The sequence below is a fragment of the Canis aureus genome, chromosome 5, assembly GCF_053574225.1.
Source record: "Canis aureus isolate CA01 chromosome 5, VMU_Caureus_v.1.0, whole genome shotgun sequence".
Classification (NCBI taxonomy): Eukaryota; Metazoa; Chordata; class Mammalia; order Carnivora; family Canidae; genus Canis; species Canis aureus.
In genome coordinates this window covers 6,238,075-6,262,904 of record NC_135615.1, presented here as the reverse complement: position 1 = coordinate 6,262,904, position 24,830 = coordinate 6,238,075, and the positions used below count along the sequence as shown (strand labels likewise).

Below are 24,830 nucleotides of genomic sequence, written 5' to 3'. Positions count from 1 at the left end.
CACCCACAGAACTCAAAACTACAAATGCAATCAGTCATAAAAAAAAAAAAAAAATACTAGTGCAAGTCATTTGGAAGGCCATTAGGAACCCAAGTAGTATTCTCTCTCTCTCTCTTTTTTAAGATTTTATTTATTTATTTATTCATGAGAGACACCCAGAGAGAGAAGCAGAGACACAGGCAGAGGGAGAAGCAGGCTCCATGCCGGGAGCCCGATATGGGACCTGATCCTGTGACTCCAGGATCATGCGCTAAGCCGAAGGCAGATGCTTAACCACTGAGCCACCCAGGCATCCCCCAAGTAGTATTCTCATTTAGTGTCCAATTTCTTTGTAAAGATTTTGGGTTTTTTTGTTTTGGTACCCTTCGTAAATGGTGAAGAGCATGGCAAATGTATGTACCAAATGTTTCATCTTTACCACGCAATAAATCCATCCTCTGGGATACCTGGGTGGCTCAGCAGTTGAGCATCTGCCTTTGGCTCAGGGTGTGATCCCGAGGTCCAGGGATCGAGTCCCACATTGGGCTCCTTGCAGAGTGCCTGCTTCTCCCTTTATCTATGTCTCTGTGTCTCTGATGAATAATAAATAAATAAAAGCTTTAAAAAATAATAAAAAAACCATCTTCAGCTCAAATTCCTCAGTTCCAAACCCATGTCCCCCCCCCCTTTTTTTTGGTGGGCAGCAAAGTTTATTGAATGATGACGTTTATTGAGCAATAGTAAGTACAAAGCTCCCGAAGAGGGAGCGGACCTGAGAGGATTGCCCTCAAATCCATTTCTCAAAAAGAAAATCTTTTTATTCCAACTGGAATTGGCTCTTCTTTCCAATCATCAGCTTTGGCAACAGGGACATGTTCAAACAGCCTTAGCATAATCACTTGAACGCCCTGAGATTGGTGTGGGAAGTTTCCAGAGAGACTAAATAATCAAAGAAAATAAGTGTCAGGTGTTCACTACAACTGGGAAAACTTGTGCAATACATAAACACGTGGTTGGGTGCTATTTGTGCAATCCTGCAGGTTACTCATACACAAGAGCATCTGGGTTTCTCCCCAGGATTTTATGCTGTTCTTTTTTTTTTTTTTTATGCCGTTCTTATTTGTTGTTTAAGAACATTTCCCAGCTAATTCTGTAATGTCTATATTCTTTGTCATTTGCTGCCACTGCAATATCTACTCAATGTCCCAGTGTCTCCTGGGCATGTACATAACTCTGCATATAGTCATGGTATTCTAGATCTCCAAAAATACATGTTGCTGCTTTTCAAAACCCTCTGTGAACATCTCATTCTCCACATTCTCTTTTTAAATTTTTTATTCAATTTCTGTTTGCCCCACCTATTATTGCTGCCATAGCCACTGCAATGGTAAACAATTAAAACTGGTTTTTCGCTTGTTTGTTTTTTAAAGATTTTATTTATTTGACAGAGAGAGATCAAGAGAGCACAGCAGGAGGAGCTGTAGAGGGAGAGGGAGAAGCAGACTCCTTGATGAGCAGGGAGCCCCATGCAGGGCTCCATCTCAGGATCCCCATATCATGACCTGAGCCGAAGGCAGATGCTTAACTAACTGAGCCAACCAGATGCCTCAAAACTGTTTTTTAACAAATACCTTGAGGATAGGATTGTTAGTGCTAAATAAGTTCTGAGTCAAATGAAAGATAAATTCTGAGAATAGAGCTTTTCAAGGGAGTTGCCAGCAAAGTCAAATAGCGATAATTCTCTGGGGATTGGACTTTTGGGGGCTTTCCCAATCTGTCCTTCCCCATCAAGAGGCTGCTAGGATGATGATTTTCAAAGCACTATGATTGCAAGATAGCTTGTTTCAAGGCTACTGTAGAGCTAGGGAGAGAGGGATGGAAAGAAGACAAATTCAAACACCACATGTTTATTGTTCTTACTAGATTTAGCTATTTTTTTAAGATTGATTTATTTGAGAGAGAGAGAGTACAGGTGTGAGCACAAGAGAGGGAAGGAGCAGAGAGATATTGGGAGAGGGAGACTCTCAAGCAGACTCCCCCAGAGCCCAGAGCCCTGAGCCCCAAGCCTGGAGCCAACTGGGGGCTCCATCTCAGGACACAGAGATCATGACCTGAACCCAAATCAAGAGTCAGAAGCTTAACTGACTAAGCCACCCAAGTGCCCCTCAGCTATTTTTCTTGAATGAATGCTCCTTTATTTCCAGTTATTTTTTTTAAATTTTATTAAATACTTTATTTATTGGGGCACCTGGGGGCTTAGTTGGGTATCTGCCTTCAGCTCAGGTCATGATCCTGGAGTCCTGGGGTTGAGCCCTAATGGGGCCCCCTGCTCAGTGGGGAGCCTGCTTCTCCCTCTGCTGTTCATCCCACTCCTGTGCTCTCTCTCTCTCACTCTCAAACAAATAAATAAAATATTTTTCTTAAAGATTTCTTTTCTTTTAAAAAAAAATATTTTATTTATTTATTTGAGAGAGATAGGGCAGAGGGACAAGCAGACTCCCCACTGAGCACAGAGCCCCATGTGGGGTTCCATCCCAGGACTCTGAGATCATGACCTCAGTCAAAGTCAGATACTTAACTGACTGAAACACCCAGGTGCCCTATAGTTAATTTTTAATGGTTATGGTTAATTTCCAGAATTTGGTTAGTTGCCAGAGTTTGGATAAAAATGATTTTTGCAATTTTACCAGTGTTCTCATTGCTTTTATATAGGTGGTTAAGACTATTCCTAGGCTGCTGTTCTGAAAGTGCGTCCTTTCATTCATTTTATTTTATTTTACCTTTTAAAAAAGATTTTATTTATTTATTTTATTTATCCATTCATGAGAGACACACAGGGAGAGACAGAGACATAGGCAGAGGGAGAAAAAAGCAGGCTCCCTCTGGGAACCCGGTACGCGACTCCATCCCAGGACCTTGGGCCAAAGGCAGATGCTCAACCACTGAGCCACCCAGGCGTCCCCCTTTATTCGTTTTAAATATAACCTTGATCATCCACCAGCTGTGAGACTCTGGGGAAGTTACAGAAACCTTGCTAATTCCTATGTTTTGAAAATAATAAAATTAACCATCAGCTACTTAGCACACCACCCATTAAAAGTGAGTGTTCAGGAGATGATGCCTCCTCTGCTGAGGAGAAAGCACCAGGAATCTGCCTCCTGCTCAGCAGGGAATCTGTTTCTCCCTGTCCCTCTGTCACTCCCCTTGCTTGGGCTCTCTCACTCTCGCTCTTTCTCAAATAATTAAAATCTTAAGAAAGAAAAAAAATCTTAAGAAAGAAAGAGAGAGAGAAAGAAAGAAAGAAAGAAAGAAAGAAAGAAAGAAAGAAAGAAAGAGAAAGAAAGAAAAAGAAAGGAAAGAAAGAAAGGAAGAAAGAAAAGCAACTGCAAATATAAGAAATACTAGAAGTAACTACACATGCCCTGGGAAAGGCTCTGAAAAGACTTGAGAAAATCTTTAGTTCATGCCCCAGGCTGATCCTCAACAGACAGCATACAACAATCAGCAAACAGTAATAATAATCAAACACAATAACAAAAAATAGGAAACCCTGGGGACTGGAGAATCTGGTACCCAGAGTTAGCACATTATTAGATTCAAATGCCCAGTAATCAACAACAACAACAACAACAACAACATCACATGGCATACAGTAAATATGGCCCATTCAATAAAGACACAAAACAACAGCTAATGTCACTCATAAAGATCTAATTAATGGCACATATACTAGAAAAAGTCTTTAAAACAACTGTTTTTAAAGATGCTCAAATAACTAAAGAAGGATGTGGAGAAAGTCAAGGAAGCATTGTGTGAACAAAATGAAAATATCAATAAATAGAAAAATCTAAAAAGAAAACAAAAATGGCTAATTTGCATTTGCCTATTGGTTAGCGATGTTGAGGATCATTTAATGTGCTTACTGACCATTTGCATACTTATCTCAGAGAAATGTCTATTCAAGCTCTTTGCCCATATTAAAATCTGATTTTTTTTTAAGATTTTTTTTATTCATGAGAGACACATAGAGACAGAGGCAGAGACAGAGGCAGAGGGAGAAGCAGTCTCCATTCAGGGAGCCCAATGTGGAACTCGATCCTGGGACCCCGGAATCACACCCTGAGCTGAAGGCAGACGCTTAACTGCTGAGCCATCCAGGCACCCCAAAATCTGATTGTTTTTGTTGAGTTGCGGGAACTAGTCTTTTAAGAGGAGGCATTTCAAATCAGGGGAGAAAAAAGGATTATTCAATAAGCAATGTTGGGCAATTGGGTAAAATTCTATAAAAAATTAAAAATTGTCACATTTTTCCTGTTTTTTATTTTTTTTCCTGTTTTTTTTTTAAGATTTATTTATTTATGATAGACAGAGAGAGAGAGAGAGAGGCAGAGACACAGGCAGAGGGAGAAGCAGGCTCCATGCTGGGAGCCCAACGCAGAACTTGATCCCAGGACTCCAGGATCGCGCCCTGGGCCAAAGGCAGGCGCGAAACCGCTGAGCCACCCAGGGATCCCTCCTGTTTGTTTTTTAAAGGGAAACAAAATATTTGGATAAAAACCTTTTATACACCATACCCAGTCCCTCCATCCACCAATGTAATCACTAGCATGAATTTATTGTTTCTCTTTTTTTAATAAAGATTTTATTTATTCATGAGACACAGAGAGAGAGAGAGAGGCAGAGACATAGGCAGAGGGAGAAGCAGGCCCCCTGTGGGGAGTCTGATGTGGGACTGGATTCCAGGACCCTGGAATCACAACCTGAGCCAAAGACAGGTGCTCAACCATTGAGCCACCCAGGTGTTCTTTATCATTTATCTTCTTATTGAAAAATAACTTTATATACTAAGTTGGCATAAACTATAATTCTGTTTTGCGTGTTCTATATATTCTAAATATATTCTTGAGATTCATATAGTCTCCTATATTCTTTTTCATTGTTACATAGTATTTCATTGTTCCAATGTTCCATATTTCATTATATATTCTCCATTTGAAGGTGTTTTGGTTGTTTCCAATGTTTCATACTACAAACAGCTATCTGATGAATATATCCTTCTATCTGTCTCCATGTACACACCAGTGAAGGTTTTCTAGAATTTATGCTAGAAAAGGAGATTGCTTCATTATTAAGTATGTATATTTTTCGTTTTTAGTAGAAAACATCAAATTGGTCTCCAGTAGGTTGTATCAATTTACATTCTCATTAGGAGAGCATGAGAGTTCCAAATGCTCATATTCTCACCAGTATTTTATACTGTCAGACCTAAGATCATTAGTAGGACTGAGGAATAAAACGTGGTATTTCGCTGTTGTTTTAATTTGCATTTCCCTGATTATTATAGAGCTTATCTTCCCATTTGTGTTTTTGGCCATTTATTTTTCCTCTTCTGCTATGTGCCAGTCTTTTCCCATATCCATTTTTCTATGAGTTTTTTGTCCTTTGGTTTTTTTGTTTGTTTGTTTGTTTTTAATTTATTTTTTATTGGTGTTCAATTTACTAACATACAGAATAACCCCCAGTGCCCGTCACCCATTCACTCACACCCCCCGCCCTCCTCTTCTACCACCCCTAGTTCGTTTCCCAGAGTTAGCAGTCTTTACGTTCTGTTTTCCTTTCTGATATTTCCCACACATTTCTTCTCCCTTCCCTTATATTCCCTTTCACTATTATTTATATTCCCCAAATGAATGAGAACATATAATGTTTGTCCTTCTCCGACTGACTTACTTCACTCAGCGTCCTTTGGTTTTAATTAACTATAAGAGTTCTTCATTCTGTACGAAAGATTTTTTTATCCATTACAGACTGTTTCAGTCAGAAATTCCATTTTGCTTTAAGCAACAAAACTCTTACAGTATGACAAATGTTTATTTTTTTCTTGGATCAGGAGATTTTGCCCAGACCCTGGTAGACTGGTAGAGGTGTTCATGATGTTACCAAGGATCCAAGTTCCTCTTCTCTTTCCATTTTCACCTCCATGTACATGGCTTTTATCATTATGGAACAAGATAGCTGCTATACTTCTATCTACCTCACAAAATTTCAGGAATAAGAAGTATGAAGGAAAAAGGCAGAGGCTAAAAAAGGGCAAAGGGGTGTTCCAGCTAAATCTTTACCCATTAAAAACCTTCACAGAATGGGGATCCCTGAGTGCTCAGCAGTTCAGCACCTGCCTTTGGCCCAGGGTGTGGTCCTGGAGTCCCGGGATCCAGTCCCGCGTCGGGCTCCTGGCGTGCAGCCTGCTTCTCCCTCTGCCTGTGTCTCTGCCTCTATCATGAATAAATAAATAAAATCTTACTAAAAAAAAAAAAAACCTTCACAGAAGCACTATTAACCAATGTCTATTATATACATAAACCAGACCAGTGACTGACACATGGCTACCTTTAGCTGTAGGAGAGTCTAGGATTTTGAATTTTGGGTTTTTTTTTATAGTCTCCACAAAGACAAGGGGAAGGGAGATGGATTTGAAGACTGTATCACTCAACACGTATTGAAAGTACTCTCTCCAAATCTATAGTACGCTTTAATTTTATATATGTATCTTCTTTCACACCAGAGTTTTTAAATCTTGATATAGTCAAATGTGTTGTTATGTGCTGAATGTTTATGTCTACCCTAAATTCATAGCCTGAAACTCTTTACCCCAGTGTTATACTTTTGGAGGTGGGAAATTTGGGGAGATAATTAGATTTATATTAGGCCATGAAGCTAGGACTCCTTTTTAAGATTTTATTAATTTGAGAGAGTGAGTTAGCAAGTGAGAGAGCACAAAGCAGGGGGAGCTTTAGAGGCAGATAGAGAAGCAGGCTCCTTGCTGAGCAGGGAGCCTGACATGCCTCCATCCCAGGACCCTGGGACCATGATCTGAGACAAAGGCAGATGCTTAACTGAATGAGCCACCCAGGTACCCCTGTTAGACGCTTAAATATTCATCTTTCTATATATTCCTGGAACAAATTTTGGCTACTTTAAAAGTAAAAATTAGAATAATTTGGTGAGTTTGTATTGGGTCATTATTTTTCGAGAAGCTACAATTACATCTCCCAGAATGCCCTTCTCTGTATTGTTCTAAATTAGGGTTGACCATAAGAATTTATGTGAGATTTGGCAGATAGGAGTCAAGCAGCTCTGAAGGGCATTAGGTATGGAGTAGCACCTTGACCCACTTTCCCAAGTCTTAGGTCAGGCATGAGTTCAGCTCCATGAAGACTGGTATCATTTCGTTCTGAAGGTCATCCATGTCATCTAGTTTAGACGCAGTGAGAGAGAACATAGAATTCAATTTGTCCTCACTGGTTTCAGTTTGTCTTTGTTCTGCCCTACTTCATGTAAGTTCTTGACTACAAGACACACTATAGCAATTTTAAGCTCCCCTCCAGACACAATGGCAATAGCTTCTCATAAACTCTTCAGTAGCTCCCATAATTATATAAGTCTAATCCCTGTAACTAATCTATTGTACTATATCAATCATAATGGTTGTGCTTTCTTGATCAAATTGTAGTTGATAGAAAAATATAGTCTTTATGGATTTGTTTTTTTCTAAAGATTTTATTTATTTATTCATGAGAGGCACAGAGAGAGAGGCAGAGACGTAGATAGAGGGAGATGCAGGCTCCTTGCAGGGAGCCTAATTCAGGACTCGATCCTGGGAAGGGGATCATGCCCTGAGCCAAAGGCAGATGCTCAACCGCTGAGCCACCCAGGCATCTCAAAGATTTTATTTTTAAGTAATCTCTATACCCAGTGCAGGGCTGGAACTTACAACCCTGAGATCAAGAGCCACATGTTCTACCAACTGAGCCTGCCAGGTGTCCCTATGTGTACAATTTTTTTAAGTGTAAATTTTAAATGAAGTATAATATACACAAAGAAAAATAAACCTTTTTTTTTTCTAAAGAGAGCAAAAGATTTTCTTTTTTTTTTCTTTTGAGTATAGCTGACTATACTCAACTAAAAGTTGTAACACAGTGCTACATTAGTTTCAGGTATATAATTTAGTGATTTGACACAAAAATGTACTATTTTCCCTTTTTTATGGTCATGAGGGAGAAGTGGGCTTATTCTTAATTAAAATATCTCTAGAAAAACACCATCAAGAATGCTTAATTTATCTGGTTCTTTGGTGGCTTAGTATGTTAGGTATCCGCTTTCTTTTTCTTTTTTTTTTTTTTGGGGGGGGGGTATCTGCTTTCCACTCAGGTTATGATCCTGGGGTCCTGGGATGAAGCGCTGCATCAGGTGCTCTGCTCAGCAGGGAGCCTGGTTCTCCCTCTGTCTGCCAACCCCACCTGCTCTATTAAATGAATAAATATTTTTTTAAAAAAGAATGCTTCATTTATTTGGTGATCATTTAGTACGTCCAAACACTCAATCATTATGTTTTACACCTGAAACTAATAGGTTATGTGTCAATTCAATCTCAAAAGAACAATGCTTCATAGTAGGCACTGCTCTGAAGGTACTGAAAGACAACCAGTGTTCCATGAGATGTATTTTAGGTAGAATTACAGGCTGTTCAGGTAAATGGAAGGCAGCTTAGGAACGGATCAATCCACCATATTCATCAGTGTGTTTCAGTAGGAGTTACCGTATATAAACCAGCACAGTTATATGAAAGTGCTTACTTTTAAAATACCTTTATCTGAATAATCCCAATTTCCTTTCTCCTTATGCTATTCTCCTTGATTCGAAATCCATACTACCTGCAAATGGAAATTCCATAAAAACCACTGACAGAAAATTCTTATTCATCCTTACCTAAAGACCAGAATACTATACATTTCTTACTCCATAAACTTAACGAAGAGTTGTCAAAATGAAGTCTTAGATTAGAAATCTAAGCTCTTGGGACGCCTGGGTGGCTCAGTGGTTGAGCGTCTGCCTTTGGCTCAGGTCATGATCCGGGGTCCTGGGATCTGGGATCCAGTCCCCTACCAGGCTCCCCGCAGGGAGTCTGATTCTCCCTCTGCTTGTGTCTCTGCCTCTCTCTGTGTCTCTCATGAATAGATAAAAAAAAATTTTTTTAAAGAAAAAAAATCTAAGCTCTTTCATGAGTATGCATGATTCAACAGACTGGAACTGAAGTGAATATGATAAAAAAAAAAAAAAAGGACATACAGGAAGCAGCAGATATAACACATAAATCCTTCCTAGTTTGAATAAATTACAAACAAACAAAAAATGGCTAGTCTTTCACTTTAGTGTCCTGGAATAAGTCCAAGATCTAAAAAGCACGAGTTTTATGGACTGACTCCTGGTTTTGTTACTTACTGAATTGTGGGACCTTGGGCTAATCAGTTACCGTGAGCCTCATTTCCTCACTCGTAAACACCCTATTGCCTTTTGGAACAGGTGCCATTCTCCTGGCAAACACCGGGCACTCACAAAAGCGGTAGTTCTTTATCACCCAAATGGCGCTCGTTTTCATATACTCGCCCTCAAAGTTAGTAAGCAATCAGGAGCAAAGAATTAGAGCCCAGTTCTCCGAATCACACCAGCTCACATCAGGGTACCCTCGAAGGCGTCACCGAGGGTCTCTTTCGGTGGAAGTGGATGTGGCATTAGAAGGGGCCCGGGGGCGCGACGCAGCGGGGAAGAAGGATTTCCGCCGCAACCGCCAAAGCAACCGCGGGCCGGAGACACCTAACCGGAACTGGTGAGAAGTACGCCTGCCGCGGAGGGAGGTAATGCGGAAGCGCCGCAGAGGGGGTTGGGGGACTACGTTTCCCATAAGTCCACGGGGCAGGGCGAGGGGCGGGCGGGCGACTGGGACAATACCGGACGGGCCTTGCCTGGTAATGCCAAGGTAAAAGCCGGTTGTGCGGCTCGGAGGGAAGAGCACCTTACAGTCTGCGCTTAGATATCTGCTAGTAGCCCTCCTAACCCACCCCAAACTGACAGTGATTTCCTGGCAATTCGGGGATTTCCGGGCCGCAGGACTCCATCCCTAAAACGCGTATCAGTACCTCCCCCCTCCCTCCACCCCCCAGTGGGCCTGGGGGAGATTCCAGGTGCCTGAGGTCGCGGGGCGTTATACTGGAAAGGTGAGGGCCCAGGGTCCCGTTTCGAGGGCTGACAGTCCGTTCTGGGTCCTCAGTGCCTCCTCCCTCGAGCCGTGCGACCTATTAAATGGCGCTGGAGCTGGACTGTGCCCGGTTCCCCGGGTGGGAGGACAGCAGTGGTGCCGGGGAAACTGCCCTCCTTCCCACCCCCAACCCTGAGCTCCCAATCCGGTCTGGCGGCCGGCGATCTTCCTGCTCCTTGGGGGGCTCTCGGACGTTCTCGACTCGAGGCAGCCCAAGCCCTGCTAAAACACTGATGCAGCACCTCTAATTCCTTCCTCTGTTAGGGTGCTGGCAAGACTGCCAATGCAGAGGCTGAGTAGCTTGCTCCAAGAGCTCGAGGTTCGCACCGAGTCTCTGCGGACCTAAAGCCCTTTGCTCACGTCCCTGCACAGTCCTCAGGCCGTAACTTCAGAGTTCAGGCGCTGTGAACCGCAGGGTCCTTTTTATATTTTCCCCCAACGGTACGGACTCTCGCTCGGCCCTTTGAGCCCAGGTGCGCCGGTACCGACGCGGCGGTCCCGCCCGTTCCAAAAGCGAGGACCCGAGCCGTCGCCCTTGCGGCCTTGCCTTCCTCCCAGGCGCCACCCGGTCGCCTGGCGGCAGCGCTCGCCGCGGGCTGCGACGCGAGGCGGGGGGTGGAGTCGGCGGAGCGGCCGCGGCAGCAGCGAGTGGGTCCGGTGGTGGCGCTGGGGCGGGGCCGCGAGGAGGGCGCCGGCTGACCCACGGACCCCGCCGGGATGGGGAGAGTGGCTGCTCCGCCAGGGTCCTGCGGGTGGGGGAGCGGCTCGGCGACCGCGGCTGGCCGGAGCCCTTCCGCGCTGTGCTAGAGATGCTCTTCCTCTCGGTGAGTGGTCGTTCGTTCTCGGCCGCGCGGCCTAGGTCACGCCCCGGGGAGGAGGAAAGAGCCGGGCCGCCTCGGTCCGTGCGGCCTGGAGGGCAGGGCCACGGGGCGCTGACTCGCTGCGTGGGCCTCCTCCTCCTTGGGCATGTTGATCCGCGGCTGCGCTCCATGTTCCAGTTTCATGCAGGCTCCTGGGGAAGCTGGTGCTGCTGCTGCTGCCTGATTCCAGCCGACGGACCTTGGGACCGGGAGCGGGGCCGGCGCTGGCGGCTGGAGATGGCGGACACGAGATCCGTGCACGAAACCAGGTTTGAGGCGGCGGTGAAGGTGATCCAGAGTTTGCCGAAAAATGGTAAGTGCGCTGGGCTCCCGCAGCCCAGCTCCAGAAGCCTCCTGCAGAGGCCCGAGGCCCCAGTTCCCGAACGTCGCCTCTTTGAACCTTCTCTCGGCTGGTAGACTTGCTAATTTAACCTACTTCGCTTCTGCGTTTACAACGAATGTAATTGGAGGGCAGGTGAAGAATGGGAATTAATTACCTGCTGATCTTGCAAGCTCGAGACGAATCTATTATCCAGCTTTTGAGTAGTTGCTATTGCTGAAAACAAAAGTCTGTCACTTAATGACTGCGGATTTGGGTATGTTTAAAAAAAAAAAACAAAACTGGGTGGGGGATGCCTGGTGCCGCCTACTCATATACTGCACTATTTAAGCCTTTCAAAAACTTTTGATGTGAAGGCAGGGAAAGGAAAGAAGAGCTAAATTCATTTGTAAAATGATTTATTTTAATACATACATGTATTTGTGACTTTTTTCAAGTGTGCTGTCCTCTGTATTCTTGTGTTCTCTTTCTTATACTTATATTGGGCCTTCCTTGCAGCTTAGGAGAAAAGTCATTTCAGTTCTTTTGTATTTAAGATTTTTCAGACTCCTTTCAAAATTTTTCTCCTCCTTATCCTTGGCTTTCAGCAGTTTGACTGTGATGTGTCCAGGTGTGGTTTTCTTCAAATTTATCTTGTTAAGAGTTTACAGAGCTTTTTGCATTTGTCATTTTATGTGCTTGACCAAAGTTGGGGACAAAGTTTAAAGCCTTTAAGATATTTTTTCCTTTGGAGAGGCTTGGCAAAAACAACTCTTATCTTTTACTTCGTATCCTTCTTCACTATAGGAATTATTTTTCACAATTAACTTGTATTTTCTGACGATGCTTCTTAAAGCACTATTACTGTGCCAGAGCATAAAATTCACTGAATACATCGTTAGCATATTTTTACAGTATTTCGTATGTTTTCTGTTTTAATTAATCATGAGTTGACTTGGTAATGACTATTCAACATGGTTTAATAAAAATTCATTAAGTGCAAATTCAAAAGGTTTTGAAAACAAATATACACAAAATAGTATTCTTTTTGTAATCTCAAACGTCAGACTGGAGGAGGAACATCTGAGATTGTGAAGGGGTTGAAAGATAAAAGAAAGATAAGAAAAAAAGAAAAAAGTGAATGAACAATATGTAAAGAAATAATATAGGAACTTATTTAGCTATTGGTTTTTAAAATGCCTGATTAAGAGGGTTTATAAAAAGGCATCATTCTAAGAGTTTTACATAAGTTGTAGCATCATCCTTTCTCTTAAACCAATATTTTTCTAATTTTTTGAAAATTGTTAAAGGTAGAACTTAACATCTCTAGTCTATTTTTTTGGGTATATATAATGTATTAAGAAATCTGTGTAAATATGAACTGTATAAACATAGCATTTAAGAAGCTATTGCAAAGTTAAGATATCCTGGCAAATGGCACCTGAGTTGGATAATATTCAGTATACTGTTATCCCCTGAAATTAAACTGATATTAATTGAAGCTGGAAGTATTGTTATAATGAATTAAAATTTTTTATAATAATACCTTTTAACAGGTGTCTGCCCTGAACAGTTTTGCAAAGAGTAATATCTTACAGTTAGTTCCTTGGCCTTTATTTAAGGTCTAAGGTTACAATGAATCATGTAGGATCTGTGTTTTATTTACCCTTGGCCTTTAGAAATTTAAATTCTTAGGGGACACATGGGTGGCTCAGTGGTTGGGCTTCTGCTCTCAGCTCAGGATGTGATCCCAGGGTCCTGGGATCAAGTTCCACATCTGGCTCCCTGCAGGGAGCCTGCTTCTCCCTCTGCCTATGTCTCTGCCTCTCTCTCTCTCTTTCTCTCCATGTCTCTCATAAATAAATAAGTAAAATCTTAAAATAAAAAGAAATTTAAATTCTTAGATGACATTTTAAATACAAATATCAAATATAGTATGTGTGAACACCTTAAGAACAGATTATATTTTATCTGGTGTTTATATATAGATTATATTCAATACATTATCAATTTTTGCTGTAATCTATTCTAATGTATATGTCACTCATCTTAAACTTTTAAATCTTATTTTGATTTACTGTAGATACTATGAGTTGAATCTCTTGGTGTTTTAAATTTAGATTTGTGTTATTTAATAGGTAACCATTTAAAAAATACTTCTTCAAATAAAACTTTATTTCAAAGCTTAAAAAAATATGTAGCCATTTTAACTGTAATTTCCCTATGTTTTTTAACCTATGTTATACCAAAGAGGACAATATTATTGAAATAATGTATCTAATAGATACTCCTAAAGGAGTATATATGATATAGAATTGTTATTGTGGTTTTGGAATTAATTATTCATTCTTGCCCATACCTGAAACACCAGCTCTCAGCTTGTCTGTGCTGTAATTTTCACAATGTTTATAAACTACTAGTTTTTGATTACTACACACTATTTGTTATGCAATCTATAAAGTTTTTAAAAATATCTTTTTACAGTTTTTATTTTTGTAATAATTTTGTATAAAAATAACATACAAACAGAATGTAAAAAATTTTAAAACACAAGCAAACAGGAAAATAAAAATAATCTCTATGCTTAGTATCTCCAGAAATATCTTCTTTAACATTTTGGTGTGTTTCCTTCTATTCTGCTTTTGATGCATATAAATATTTTGCAAAAATGAATTGTATTTGATATGCTATTTTTATTTTATTTTTTAAAAGATTTATTTATTTTGTTAGTTGAGAGAGAAAGCACGAGTTGAGAGGAGAGGCAGAGGGATAGGGAGAAACGGACTCTGCTGAGCAGGAAGCCCGATGTAGGGTTTGATCCCAGGACCTTGGTATCATGACCTGAGCCAAAGGCAGACTCTTAACCAACTGAGCCACCCATGCCCCTGGATATGCTATTTTTGAACTACTGGTTTGTTTGTGTGTTTGTTTTTCTTTTTTCATTTTATAATAGATTGTGAAACTTTTCTCAAGCCATTCTTTGTATTTTCATAATATATAATTTGTAAGGGCTGTAGTTATAAATCATCCAGTTGTATATATGTATATACGTATCATAATTATTTTGGCATTACCTATTATAAAACATTGGCATTCTGATTTTCCTTGTTATGAAATATTGCAACTTATAGTACTAATGCATACAATAAATTTTTAAAAGGTTACCTTTTATAAAAAGGTTATAGGTATGTTAGAGACATGTATGCACACTGATTTTCAAAGAAATTGATGTGTTCAAAATTACAAAGGTAGGAAGTGTGAAATCTCTTTTATCTTGGATTGATTCTTTTTCTATCACAGCACACACTGGTTGACTTTAGTCAAACTTCCTTATCCATTAAGAAATTGAAATTTGGCCAAGAGAGTTGAATTTCTTTTTTTTTTTTTTTTTTGAATTGAATTTCTTAATATTGAAGTTTCATTAAGCAGACTGTACATTTAACTTTTTCACTTATGCTAGGCAGTTTGATTTGTCACTATCCTTGTTTAGAAAATACCTTATTAATAGTTGCATAATGCAGCTATTCTGTATTTTCATATATTGCTTTTTGAAATGATATTTTCCAGTTAGTTACATCTAGAGCATATTTGTTCATTTATCCTTTTATTTATTGAACTATGTTAGGCATTGTTATTAAAGTGTAACAATCTCCAGAGTTTTTTTTTTTTTTAAGATTTTATTTATTTATTTATGAGAGACACAGAGAGAGAGGCAGAGACATGGGCAGAGGGAGAAGCAGGCTCCGTGCGGGGAGCCTAATGTGGTACTCCATCCTGGAACCCCGGGATCATGCCCTGAGCCAAAGGCAGACATTCAACTGCTGAGCCACTCAGGTGCCCCAAGAGTTTTATTTTCTTTTATTATTATTTTTTTCTTTTTAAAGATTTATTTATTTATTCATTCAGAGAGAGCGAAGAGAGAGGCAGAGACACAGGTAGAGGGAGAAGCAGGCTCCATGCAGGAAGCCCGATGTGGGACTCGATCCTGGGTCTCCAGGATCACACCCCGGGCTGCAGGCAGCACTAAACCGCTGCGCCACTGGGGCTGCCTGAGTTTTATTTTTTTTTTTTAATTAGAGGACTAAAGCAACTTACAGAGCCATGACATTTGTTTCTATAAGACAAATAAGTGATTATCTGAACTATTAATGAAATATTTAAAAATCACTATTATTATAACTGAGCTGATTTATAGCTTTAGATTGTCAATTGTATTCTCCAGGTGATCTGTTTTTGATATGTTTCCAATAGGTTCATTTCAGCCAACAAATGAAATGATGCTCAAGTTCTATAGCTTCTATAAGCAGGCAACTGAAGGACCGTGTAAACTTGCAAGGCCTGGATTCTGGGATCCTATTGGAAGATATAAATGGTAATTTCATATAGGGAGCTATGAAAGGAATTTTATTTTAATGACATAATTATCATATGACTTATTTATGTGGTTACATATTATTCTGAGCAGATACTGTTCTAGCGTATTGGATCCGATTTTTATCCTCCGCGTTCTTTTAACACAATTTCATATGAAGAGAAAAGTCTTGGGGAAGAGAGGAAAACAGTAAAACCAAAAAGGACAGGTGTATCAAAGATAAAAAAATCATTTTCAGGTAGTCTTTCCTTTTAGGAGTTTTTTTCATTTTATTGTAAGAAGAGCAACTCCCAAGAGCAGTTAAACTCTCCTGCCTCTTTTACCAAGAAAAATAATGACTTTTACTTGCCAAGTGACACTGTTTACTTTGAGCCTTTAGGTGATAAGTAACTAGGCACATGCTGTGCTAACTTTTGGTCTGGGCTATCACTCTTGTCCCACTGTACTTGAATAGAAATTTGATTTTTAATATACATAAGAAAGTCGTAAAATAGCCAGAGAAACCTCCATAACATGGACTGTACTTTAGGAACAGAGTATGCTAGCTGGTGTAGCAGATCTTAAGAGCCACACATTTTGATGGTTAAATTTATTTACACTGAATTGGAAGTCCTTAAACTCCTTTGAGGATTTCTTAGTACTATATTTTCCTCTAAGTTCTTTGTGAATAGTCATAAATAAAAGGTTAAATGTAATAGCTGTCTGTTAGTTGATCTGTTTTAAGACAAGTGATTTACCTTACGATTTTTCCCTCAGAATTGACCATTGGTGGATTTAAACTGCTTCTGGAAAAAATGTGTAAAAAGAAAGAGTTTCATTATAGGCAAAAATTTCAGAGGACTGTTGTCCTTATCTAGGGGTTTAAAATGTCTTATGCAAAAAAAAATAATAGAATAAAATAAAATAAAAAATGTCTTATGCCTCACATTTTTGTTTCTAAGAAGTAGGAAGCCACTTTTATTTTTTGAGTATATGTTAGACTCTTGTTTAAAATTAATGGAAACTTTTAACCAGAATTTCTGTTCATTTAAAACATGGCCATGATAGTTCATTTCATATAGAGTCTTTTAAAATGTTCGTTACTGTCACCATTCTTTATCATACAAAATTTTTGAAGAGTTCTTAGCAAATATTTTTCAACAATATATAGTATCTACTCTATGGTATATATAATAGTCTCTGTAACTTATAGTTTATAATTTACAGATGGGCTACATATTTACTACTTTTAAATAATATTTAATTTGACAGTTTATTTTCTCTGATACTTTTTTTTAAGATGGTACTTTTATTTCTTTTTTTAAGATTTTATTTATTTATTCATGAGACATACACACACACACACACACACACACCCCAGAGGCAGAGACACAGGCAGGGGGAGAAGCAGGCCCCATGCAGGGAGCCTGATGTGGGACTTGATCCCGGGACTCCAGGGTCATGCCCTGGGCCTAAGGCAGGCGCTAAACTGCTGAGCCACCCAGGGATCCCCTAAGATGGTACTTTTAAAGAGATCCTTTGGAAGCATAATATTTTTGTATAGGCTTTAAGAAGAAAGCCTGTTTTAAATTAATGACCCTATAGCATTGACTACAAATTGTATTCTGAGCAATTGGAAATTGTTCAGTAATTTGATATTTGCCTGTTCTTATTTCTAGGGATGCTTGGAGTTCGTTGGGTGATATGACCAAAGAAGAAGCCATGATTGCATATGTTGAAGAAATGAAAAAGGTAGGGGAAATCATTCACAGCAGAAAATGAAAATATTAGACCTCCGGGATGACTCAGTGTGTCTGCCTTTGGCTCAGGTCATGATCCTGGGGTCCTGGGATTGAGTCCAGCATCAGGCTCCCTCTGGGGAGCCTGCTTCTCCCTCTGCACATGTCTCTGCCTTTCTCTGTGTCTCTCATGAATAAACAAATAAAACCTAAAAAAAAAAAAAAAAAGAAAATGAAAATATTCATGGGGCACCTGCATGGCTTAGTTGCTTAAGCATCTGATTCTTGATCTCAGCTCAGGTCTCTTTTTAATGTTTACAATTTTTAAATTTTATTTTCAGGTCTTGATCTCAGGGTCATGAGTTAAAAAAAAAAAATATCCAGCACAGCTGAATTAAATTAATTTTGTTATTAAGCAAATTAGCTTCTTTGTTTTAAGGAACAAAGAAATTATAATATGTTAGCATATAATATTTAAGATGAATTTATTAGGGCTTTATCTGTCTCTTCAACGTTCATCTTTTTTTTTTTTCAATGTTCATCTTAAGATAAGTGTTTTTACCTTAAGATCACACTGTAGTGATGGGATTTTTTTTAATCTTCTCTGTATTTGTCCATAGCTTCTTCAGAAAATGTAGAAATAGGAATCTTTTGAAATATTGAAGCCCCTTCCTCAGGAATCTGGGGAATACCTGAGCAACCTTGAAAGCATTTCTGCTTTGGAACTTTTTATTTAGGAGAAATAGCTAACAACCCTGCCCATCAGTGTTTTCGTCGAGTTTGACTCACAAATTGAAATACTCCCATCATGGGATTTCTTAATAACAAGGATTTCTTTTCCTTGAATGCAGAGATCCTTCAGAAACAAAATAAGATAAGGATGCTTTTAATTTCTCTGGTAATTGGTAAGGACAGCTTTCCTTACTGACTAGCTTTCTTAAGTCTGCTCAAGGGATTTTTTGAGGAGCAAATTTATGAAGAAATCATGATTTTAAAGATACTCTTAGTGTCTTTTTATAAAGCACCATTGCTGTGTTGGAACTGGATCAGAAATTGTGAAATTTGGGATCCCTGGATGGCTCAGTGGAGCACCTGCCTTTGGGCCAGGGTGTGATCCTGGAGGCCCAGGATCGAGTCCCACATCGGGCTCCCTGCATGGAGCCTGCATCTCCCTCTGCCTGCGTCTCTGCCTGTCTCTCTGTGTCTCTCATGAATAAATAAATAGTATTTAAAAAAAAAAAAGAAATTGTGAAATTTAAAGATGCATGGGTGGCTTAGTGGTTAAGCATCTACATTTGGCTCAGGTTGTGATCCCGGGGTCCTGGGACTGAGTCCTGCATCAGGCTCCCCAAGGAGCCTGCTTCTTCCTCTGCCTAAGTCTCTGCCTCTGCCTCTCTCACTGTGTTTCTTGTGAATAAATAAATAAAACCTTAAAAAAAAAAAAGACATTGTGAAGTTTAGGTCTGTTTTATAATCTTAAATAAGTTATCTTTGAACATAAAATCTGTAAAAAGGAACACTTCTTTTGCCAGCTTGTTTGCCAGTGTTAATTTCTTTTTTTTTTATTTGTTTTTATTGAAGTTTGATTTGCCAACATAGAGTATAACACCCAGTGCTCATCCCATAAAGTGTCCTCCTCAGTGTTCGTCACCTAGTTACCCTAACCCCCCTCCCACCTTCCCTACCACAACCCTTTGTTCATTTCCCAGAGTTAGGAGCCTCTCATGGTTTGCCTCCCTCTCATTCAGTGCCCTTCCTTTCCCTTATAATCCCTTTCATTTCACTATTTCTTATATTCCTCATATGAGTAAAACCATATAATGATTGTCCTCCGATTGACTTACTTCATTCAGTATAAATACCCTTCAGTTCCATCCACGTCAAAGCAAATGATGGATATTCATCGTTTCTAACGCCTGAGTAATATTCCATTGTATATATAGACCACATCTTCTCTATCCATTCATCTGTCAAAGGACATCGAGGCTCCTTCCATAGTTTGCTATTGCAAACATTGCTGCTATAAACATTGGGGTGCAGGTGTCTCAGTTTTTCACTGCATCTGTATCTTTGGGGTATATCCAAAGGGTATATAGGTTATAGGATATAGGTCATAGGGTAGCTCTATTTTCAACTCTATGAAGAACCTCCCTCCACACATTTTTCAGAGTGGCTGTACCAGTTCACATTGCCACCAACAGTGCAAGAGTGTTCCCCTTTCTCTACATCCTCTCCAACATTTGTTGTTTCCTATCTTGTTAATTTTCACCATTCTCACTGGTGTGAGGTGGTATCTCCTTGTGGTTTTGATTTGTATTTCCCTGATGGCAAGTGATGCGGAGCATTTTCTCATGTGCTTGTTGGCCATGTGTATGTCTTCTTTGGTGAAATTTCTGTTCTTGTCTTCTGTTCTTGTCTTCTGCCTATTTCACGATTGGATTATTATTATTTTTTTGGGGTGTTGAGTTTAATAAGTTCTTTACAGATCTTGGATACTAGCCCTTTATCTGATACGTCATTTACAGATAACTTTTCCCATTCTGTAGGTTGCCTTTTTTTTTTTTTAATTTTTATTTATTTATGATAGTCACACACAGAGAAAGAGAGAGAGAGAGAGAGGCAGAGACACAGGCAGAGGGAGAAGCAGGCTCCATGCACCGGGAGCCCGACGTGGGATTCGATCCTGGGTCTCCAGGATCGTGCCTGGGCCAAAGGCAGGCGCTAAACCGCTGCGCCACCCAGGGATCCCTGTAGGTTGTCTTTTAGTTTTGTTGACTGTTTCTTTTGCTGTGCAGAAACTTTTTATTTTGATTAAGATAAAAGATAGAAGATAACTATTGGGATCATTCATTTTTGCTTTTGTTTCCTTGGCCTTTATAGATGTATCTTGCAAGAAGTTGCTGTGGCCAAGTTCAGAAAGGGTGTTGCCTATGTTCTCCTCTAGGATTCTGATGTATTCTTGTCTCACATTTAGATCTTTGATCCATTTTGAGTTTATCTTTGTGTATGGTATAAAAGAATGGTCCAGTTTCATTCTTCTGCATGTGGCTGTCCAATTTTCCCAGCACCATTTATTGAAGAGACTGTACTTTTTCCAGTGGAGTCTTTCCTGCTTTGTTGAATATTAGTTGACCATAAAGCTGAGGGTCCACATCTGGATTCTCTATTCTGTTCCATTGATCTATGTGTCTGATTTTGTGCCAGTACCACACTGTCTTGATGATCACAGCTTTGTTATACAGCTTGAAATCATCATTGTGATGCCCCTGGCATTGGTTTTCTTTTTCAGTATTCCTCTGACTATTCGGGATCTTTTCTGATTCCATACAAATCTTAAGATGATTTGTTCCAACTCTGTGAAGAACATTCATGGTATTTTGTTGTTTTTTTTTTAACTAAAATTTTTATTTATTTATTTATGATAGAGAGAGAGAGAGAGAGGCAGAGACACAGGCACAGGGAGAAGAAGCAGGCCCCATGCACCGGGAGCCCGACGTGGGATTAGACCCCAGGTCTCCAGGATCGTGCCCTGGGCCAAAGGCAGGCGCTAAACCGCTGCGCCACCCAGGGATCCCCATCTATGGTATTTTGGTAGGGATTGCATTAAACGTGTAAATTGCCCTGGGTAGCATAGATATTTTCACAATATTTATTCTTCTAGTCTATGAGCATGGAATGTTTTTCCATCTCTTTGTGTCTTCCTCAATTTCTTTTAGAAGTGTTCTGTAGTTTTTAGGGTATAGATCCTTTACCTCTTTGGTTAAGTTTATTCCTAGGTATCTTATGCTTTTGGGTGCAATTGTAAATGTGATTGACTCCTTAATTTCTCTTCCTTCAGTTTCATTGGTAGTGTATAGAAATGCCACTGATTTCTGGGCATTGATTTTGTATCCTGCCACACTGCCAAATTGCTGTATGAGTTCTAGCAATCTTTGGGTGGAGTCTTTTGGGTTTTCTGTGTCCAGTATCATGTCATATCATGTCATCTGCAAAGAGGGAGAGTTTGACTACTTCTTTGCCAATTTGAATGCCTTTTATTTCTTTTTTTTTTTTTTAATTTCTTTTTGTTATCTGATTGCTGAGGCTAGGACTTATAGTACTATGTTGAATAGCAGTGGTGAGAGTAGACATCCCTGTCATGTTCCTGATCTTAGGGGAAAGGCTCCCAGTGTTTCCCCATTGAGAATGATATTTGCTGAGGGCTTCTCATAAATGGCTTTTAAGATGCTGAGGAATGTTCCCTCTGTACCTACACTCTGAAGAGTTTTGATCAGGAATGGATGCTGTATTTTGTCAAATGCTTTCTCTGCATCTGTTGAGAGGATCATATGGTTCTTGTTTTTTCTCGTTGATGTGATCTATCACATTGGCTGTTTTACGAGTGTTGAACCAGCCTTGCATCCCGGGGATAAATCCCACTTGGTCATGGTGAATAATTTTCTCAATATACTGTTGGATTTTTCTAAATTTTATTTATTTATTCATGAGAGACACAGAGAGAGAAAAGAGAGAGAGAGAGAGGCAGAGACACAGGCAGAGGGAGAAACCGGCTCCATGCAGGGAGCCTGATGTTGTACTAGATCTCAGGTCTCCAGGATCAGGCTGAAGGTGGCCCTAAACCGCTGAGCCACCTGGACTGCCACACTGTTGGATCCTATTGGCTTGTATCTTGTTGAGAATTTTTGCATTCGTGTTCATCAGGGATATTGGTCTATACTTTTTTTTTTTTTTGGTGGGGTCTTTGGTTTTGGAATCAAGGTAATGTGGCCTTATAAAACAAATTTGTAAGTATTCTGTCCCTTTCTATACTTCGAAACAGCTTTAGTAGAATAGGTATTATTTCTTCTTTAAACGTTTGACAGAATTCCCCTGGGAAGCCATCTGGCCCTGGCCTTTTGTGTCTTGGGAGGTTTCTGATGACTGCTTCAAGTTCCTCGCTGGTTACTGGCCTGTTCAGGTTTTCTATTTCTTCCTGTTCCAGTTTTGGTAATTTGTGGTTTTTCAGAAATGTGTCCATTTCTTCTAGATTGCCTAATTGGTTGACATATAGCTGCTCATAATGTTTTTAAAGTCATTTGTATTTCTTTGGTACTCGTGATCTCTCCTCTTTCATTCGTGATTTTATTAGAGTCTTTTCTTTTTTTTTTTTTTTTTTTAATTTTTATTTATTTATGATAGTTACAGAGAGAGAGAGGGAGGCAGAGACACAGGCAGAGGGAGAAGCAGGCTCCATGCACCGGGAGCCCGACGTGGGATTCGATCCCGGGTCTCCAGGATCGCGCCCTGGGCCAAAGGCAGGCGCCAAACCACTGTGCCACCCAGGGATCCCGAGTCTTTTCTTTTTAATAAGACTGGCTAATGGTTTATCTATCTTATTAATTGCTTCAAAGAATCAGGTCCTGGTTTTGTTGATCTGTTCTACAGTTCTTCTGATCTCTAGTTCATTGAGTTCTGCTTGAACCTTTATTATCTCTCTTCTTCTGCTTGGTATAGGTTTTACTTGCTGTTCTTTCTCCAATTCGTTTAGGTGCAAGGTTAGCCTGTGTATTTGTGTTTTTTCCAATGTTTTGAGGGAGGCTTGTATTGCCATGTATTTCCCTCTTAGGAGCACTTTTGGTATCCCAAATATTTTGAATGGTTGTATATTCATTTTTATTATTTTCCATGAATCTTTTTATTTCTTCTCTAATTTCCTGGTTGATGCATTTGTCTTTTAGTAGAATGCTCTTTCACCTCCATGTATTTGAGTTTCTTCCAAATTTCTTGTCATTGAGTCTAGTTTCAAAGCATTGTGGTCTGAAAATACGTAGGGGACATTCCCAATCTTTTGGTATAGGTTGAGACCTGATTTGTGACCCAGTATGTGGTCTATTCTGGAAAAAGTTCCATGTGCACTTGAGAAGAATGTGTTTTCAGTTGTGTCTGGGTGGAAAGTTCTGTATATATCTGGGAAATCTGTTTGGCCCAGTGTATTATTAAAGGCCCTTGTTTCTTTGGTGATGTTCTGCTCAGAATATGTGTCATTTGCTGAAAGTGCTGTGCTGAAGTCTCCTACTATTAGTGTATTATTATCTAAGTATCTCTTTCCTTTGTTTATTAATTGATTGATATACTTGGCAGGTCCCACATTAGGAGCATAAATATTGTTAGGTCTTCTTGTTGGATAGACCCTTTAAGTATGGTATAGTGTCCCTGTTCACCTCTTACTACAGCCTTTGGGATAAACTTTTCTGATATGAAGATTGCTACCCCAGCTTTCTTTTGAGGACCATTTGAATGGTAAATGGTTCTCTACCCCTTCATTTTCAGGCTGGAGGTGTCCTTAGGTCTAAAATAGTCTCTTGTAGACAACAAATTGATTTGTCTTGCTTTTTTATCCAGTCTGAAACCCTGTGTCTTTTGTTTTTTTGTTTTTTAATATATTTTTTAAATATTTTATTTATTTATTTAGGATAGTCACACAGAGAGAGAGAGAGGCAGAGACACAGGCAGAGGGAGAAGCAGGCTCCATGCACCGGGAGCCCAACGTGAGATTCGATCCCGGGTCTCCAGGATTGCGCCCTGGGCCAAAGGCAGGCGCCAAACCGCTGCGCCACCCAGGGATCCCACCCTGTGTCTTTTGATGGGATCATTTAGCCCATTCACTTTCAGAGTACCTATTGAAAGATATTAATTTAGTGTTGTAATACCTATTCAGTCTCTGTTTTTGTGGATTGTTTCTTTAGACTCCCTCTTTCTTTTACAAGGTCCCCCTTAATATTTCTTGCAGAGCCAGTTTGGTGGTTACATATTCTTTCAGTTTCTGCCTATTTTGGAAGCTCTTTATCTCTCCTTCTATTCTGAATGAGAGCCTTGCTGGATAGAGTATTCTTGGCTCCATGTTCTTCTCATTTAGTACCCTGAATATATCCTGCCAGCCCTTACTGGTCTGCCAGGTCTCTGTGGAGTGGTCTGCTGTTAATCTGATGTTTCTCCCCATATAAGTTAAGAATCTCTTGTCTCACACTGCTTTAAGAATTTTCTCTTTATCTTTGAAATTTGCAAGTTTCACTATTAAATGTTGAGGTGTTGAATGGTTTTTATTGAATTTTAGGGGGGGTTCCTATCTCTTGGATTTGAATGCCTGTTTCCTTCTCCAGATTTGGGAAGTTCTCAGCTATGATTTGCACAAATATACTTCGTGGTCTCTCTCTCTCAGCCTCTTCTGGAACCCCAATTAGACATATATTCTTCCTTCTCAAGCTATCATTTATTTCCCTAAGCCTTTCGTCATGGGCTCTTAATTGTTTTTCTCTTTTTTCCTCAGCTTCCTTCCTTACCATCAACTTGTCTTCTATGTCGCTCACTCTTTCTTCCACCTCATTAACCCTCATCGTTAGGACCTCCAATTTGGATTGCATCTCATTTAGTCTATTTTTCATTTTGGCCTGATTAGATCTAAATTCTGCAGTCATGAAGTATCTTGATTCCTTTATGCTTTTTTATAGAA

At 39.8% G+C, this 24,830-nt stretch overlaps 2 protein-coding genes across 20 annotated transcripts in view; one reads left to right on the top strand and one right to left on the bottom strand.

Annotated features, from left to right (window-relative positions):
- Positions 1-1,018: 1,018 nt before the first annotated feature.
- On the bottom strand, positions 1,019-11,487 carry LOC144313646 (uncharacterized). Of its 7 annotated transcripts, none has more exons than XM_077896742.1 (3): positions 9,259-11,487; positions 8,613-8,690; positions 1,019-6,251 (listed from the first exon to the last, which is right to left on the bottom strand). In XM_077896742.1, the coding sequence occupies exon 1, from the start codon at positions 11,061-11,063 to the stop codon at positions 10,461-10,463; it is 603 nt and encodes a 200-aa protein (XP_077752868.1). In that variant the 5' UTR covers positions 11,064-11,487; the 3' UTR covers positions 1,019-6,251; positions 8,613-8,690; positions 9,259-10,460. The 7 variants fall into 7 exon arrangements, with proteins under 7 accessions (XP_077752868.1, XP_077752869.1, XP_077752870.1 ...); XM_077896743.1 differs by having other exon boundaries at positions 8,624-8,690; XM_077896744.1 differs by having other exon boundaries at positions 9,373-11,487.
- ACBD5 (acyl-CoA binding domain containing 5) overlaps positions 9,730-24,830 on the top strand; it is a 50,047-nt gene continuing 34,946 nt past the window's right edge. For 9 of the 13 annotated variants that reach the window (XM_077896719.1, XM_077896713.1, XM_077896711.1 and 6 more), the window contains exons 1-4: positions 10,749-10,896; positions 11,071-11,245; positions 15,503-15,623; positions 17,282-17,354. In XM_077896719.1, the coding sequence (XP_077752845.1) occupies positions 10,882-10,896; positions 11,071-11,245; positions 15,503-15,623; positions 17,282-17,354 (384 nt within the window). In that variant the 5' untranslated portion in view covers positions 10,749-10,881. Of the gene's footprint in view, positions 9,794-9,849; positions 10,032-10,721; positions 10,897-11,070; positions 11,246-15,502; positions 15,624-17,281; positions 17,355-24,830 lie in introns of those variants that run through there. The other 4 variants (XM_077896716.1, XM_077896718.1, XM_077896717.1 and 1 more) reach the window with 4 other exon arrangements.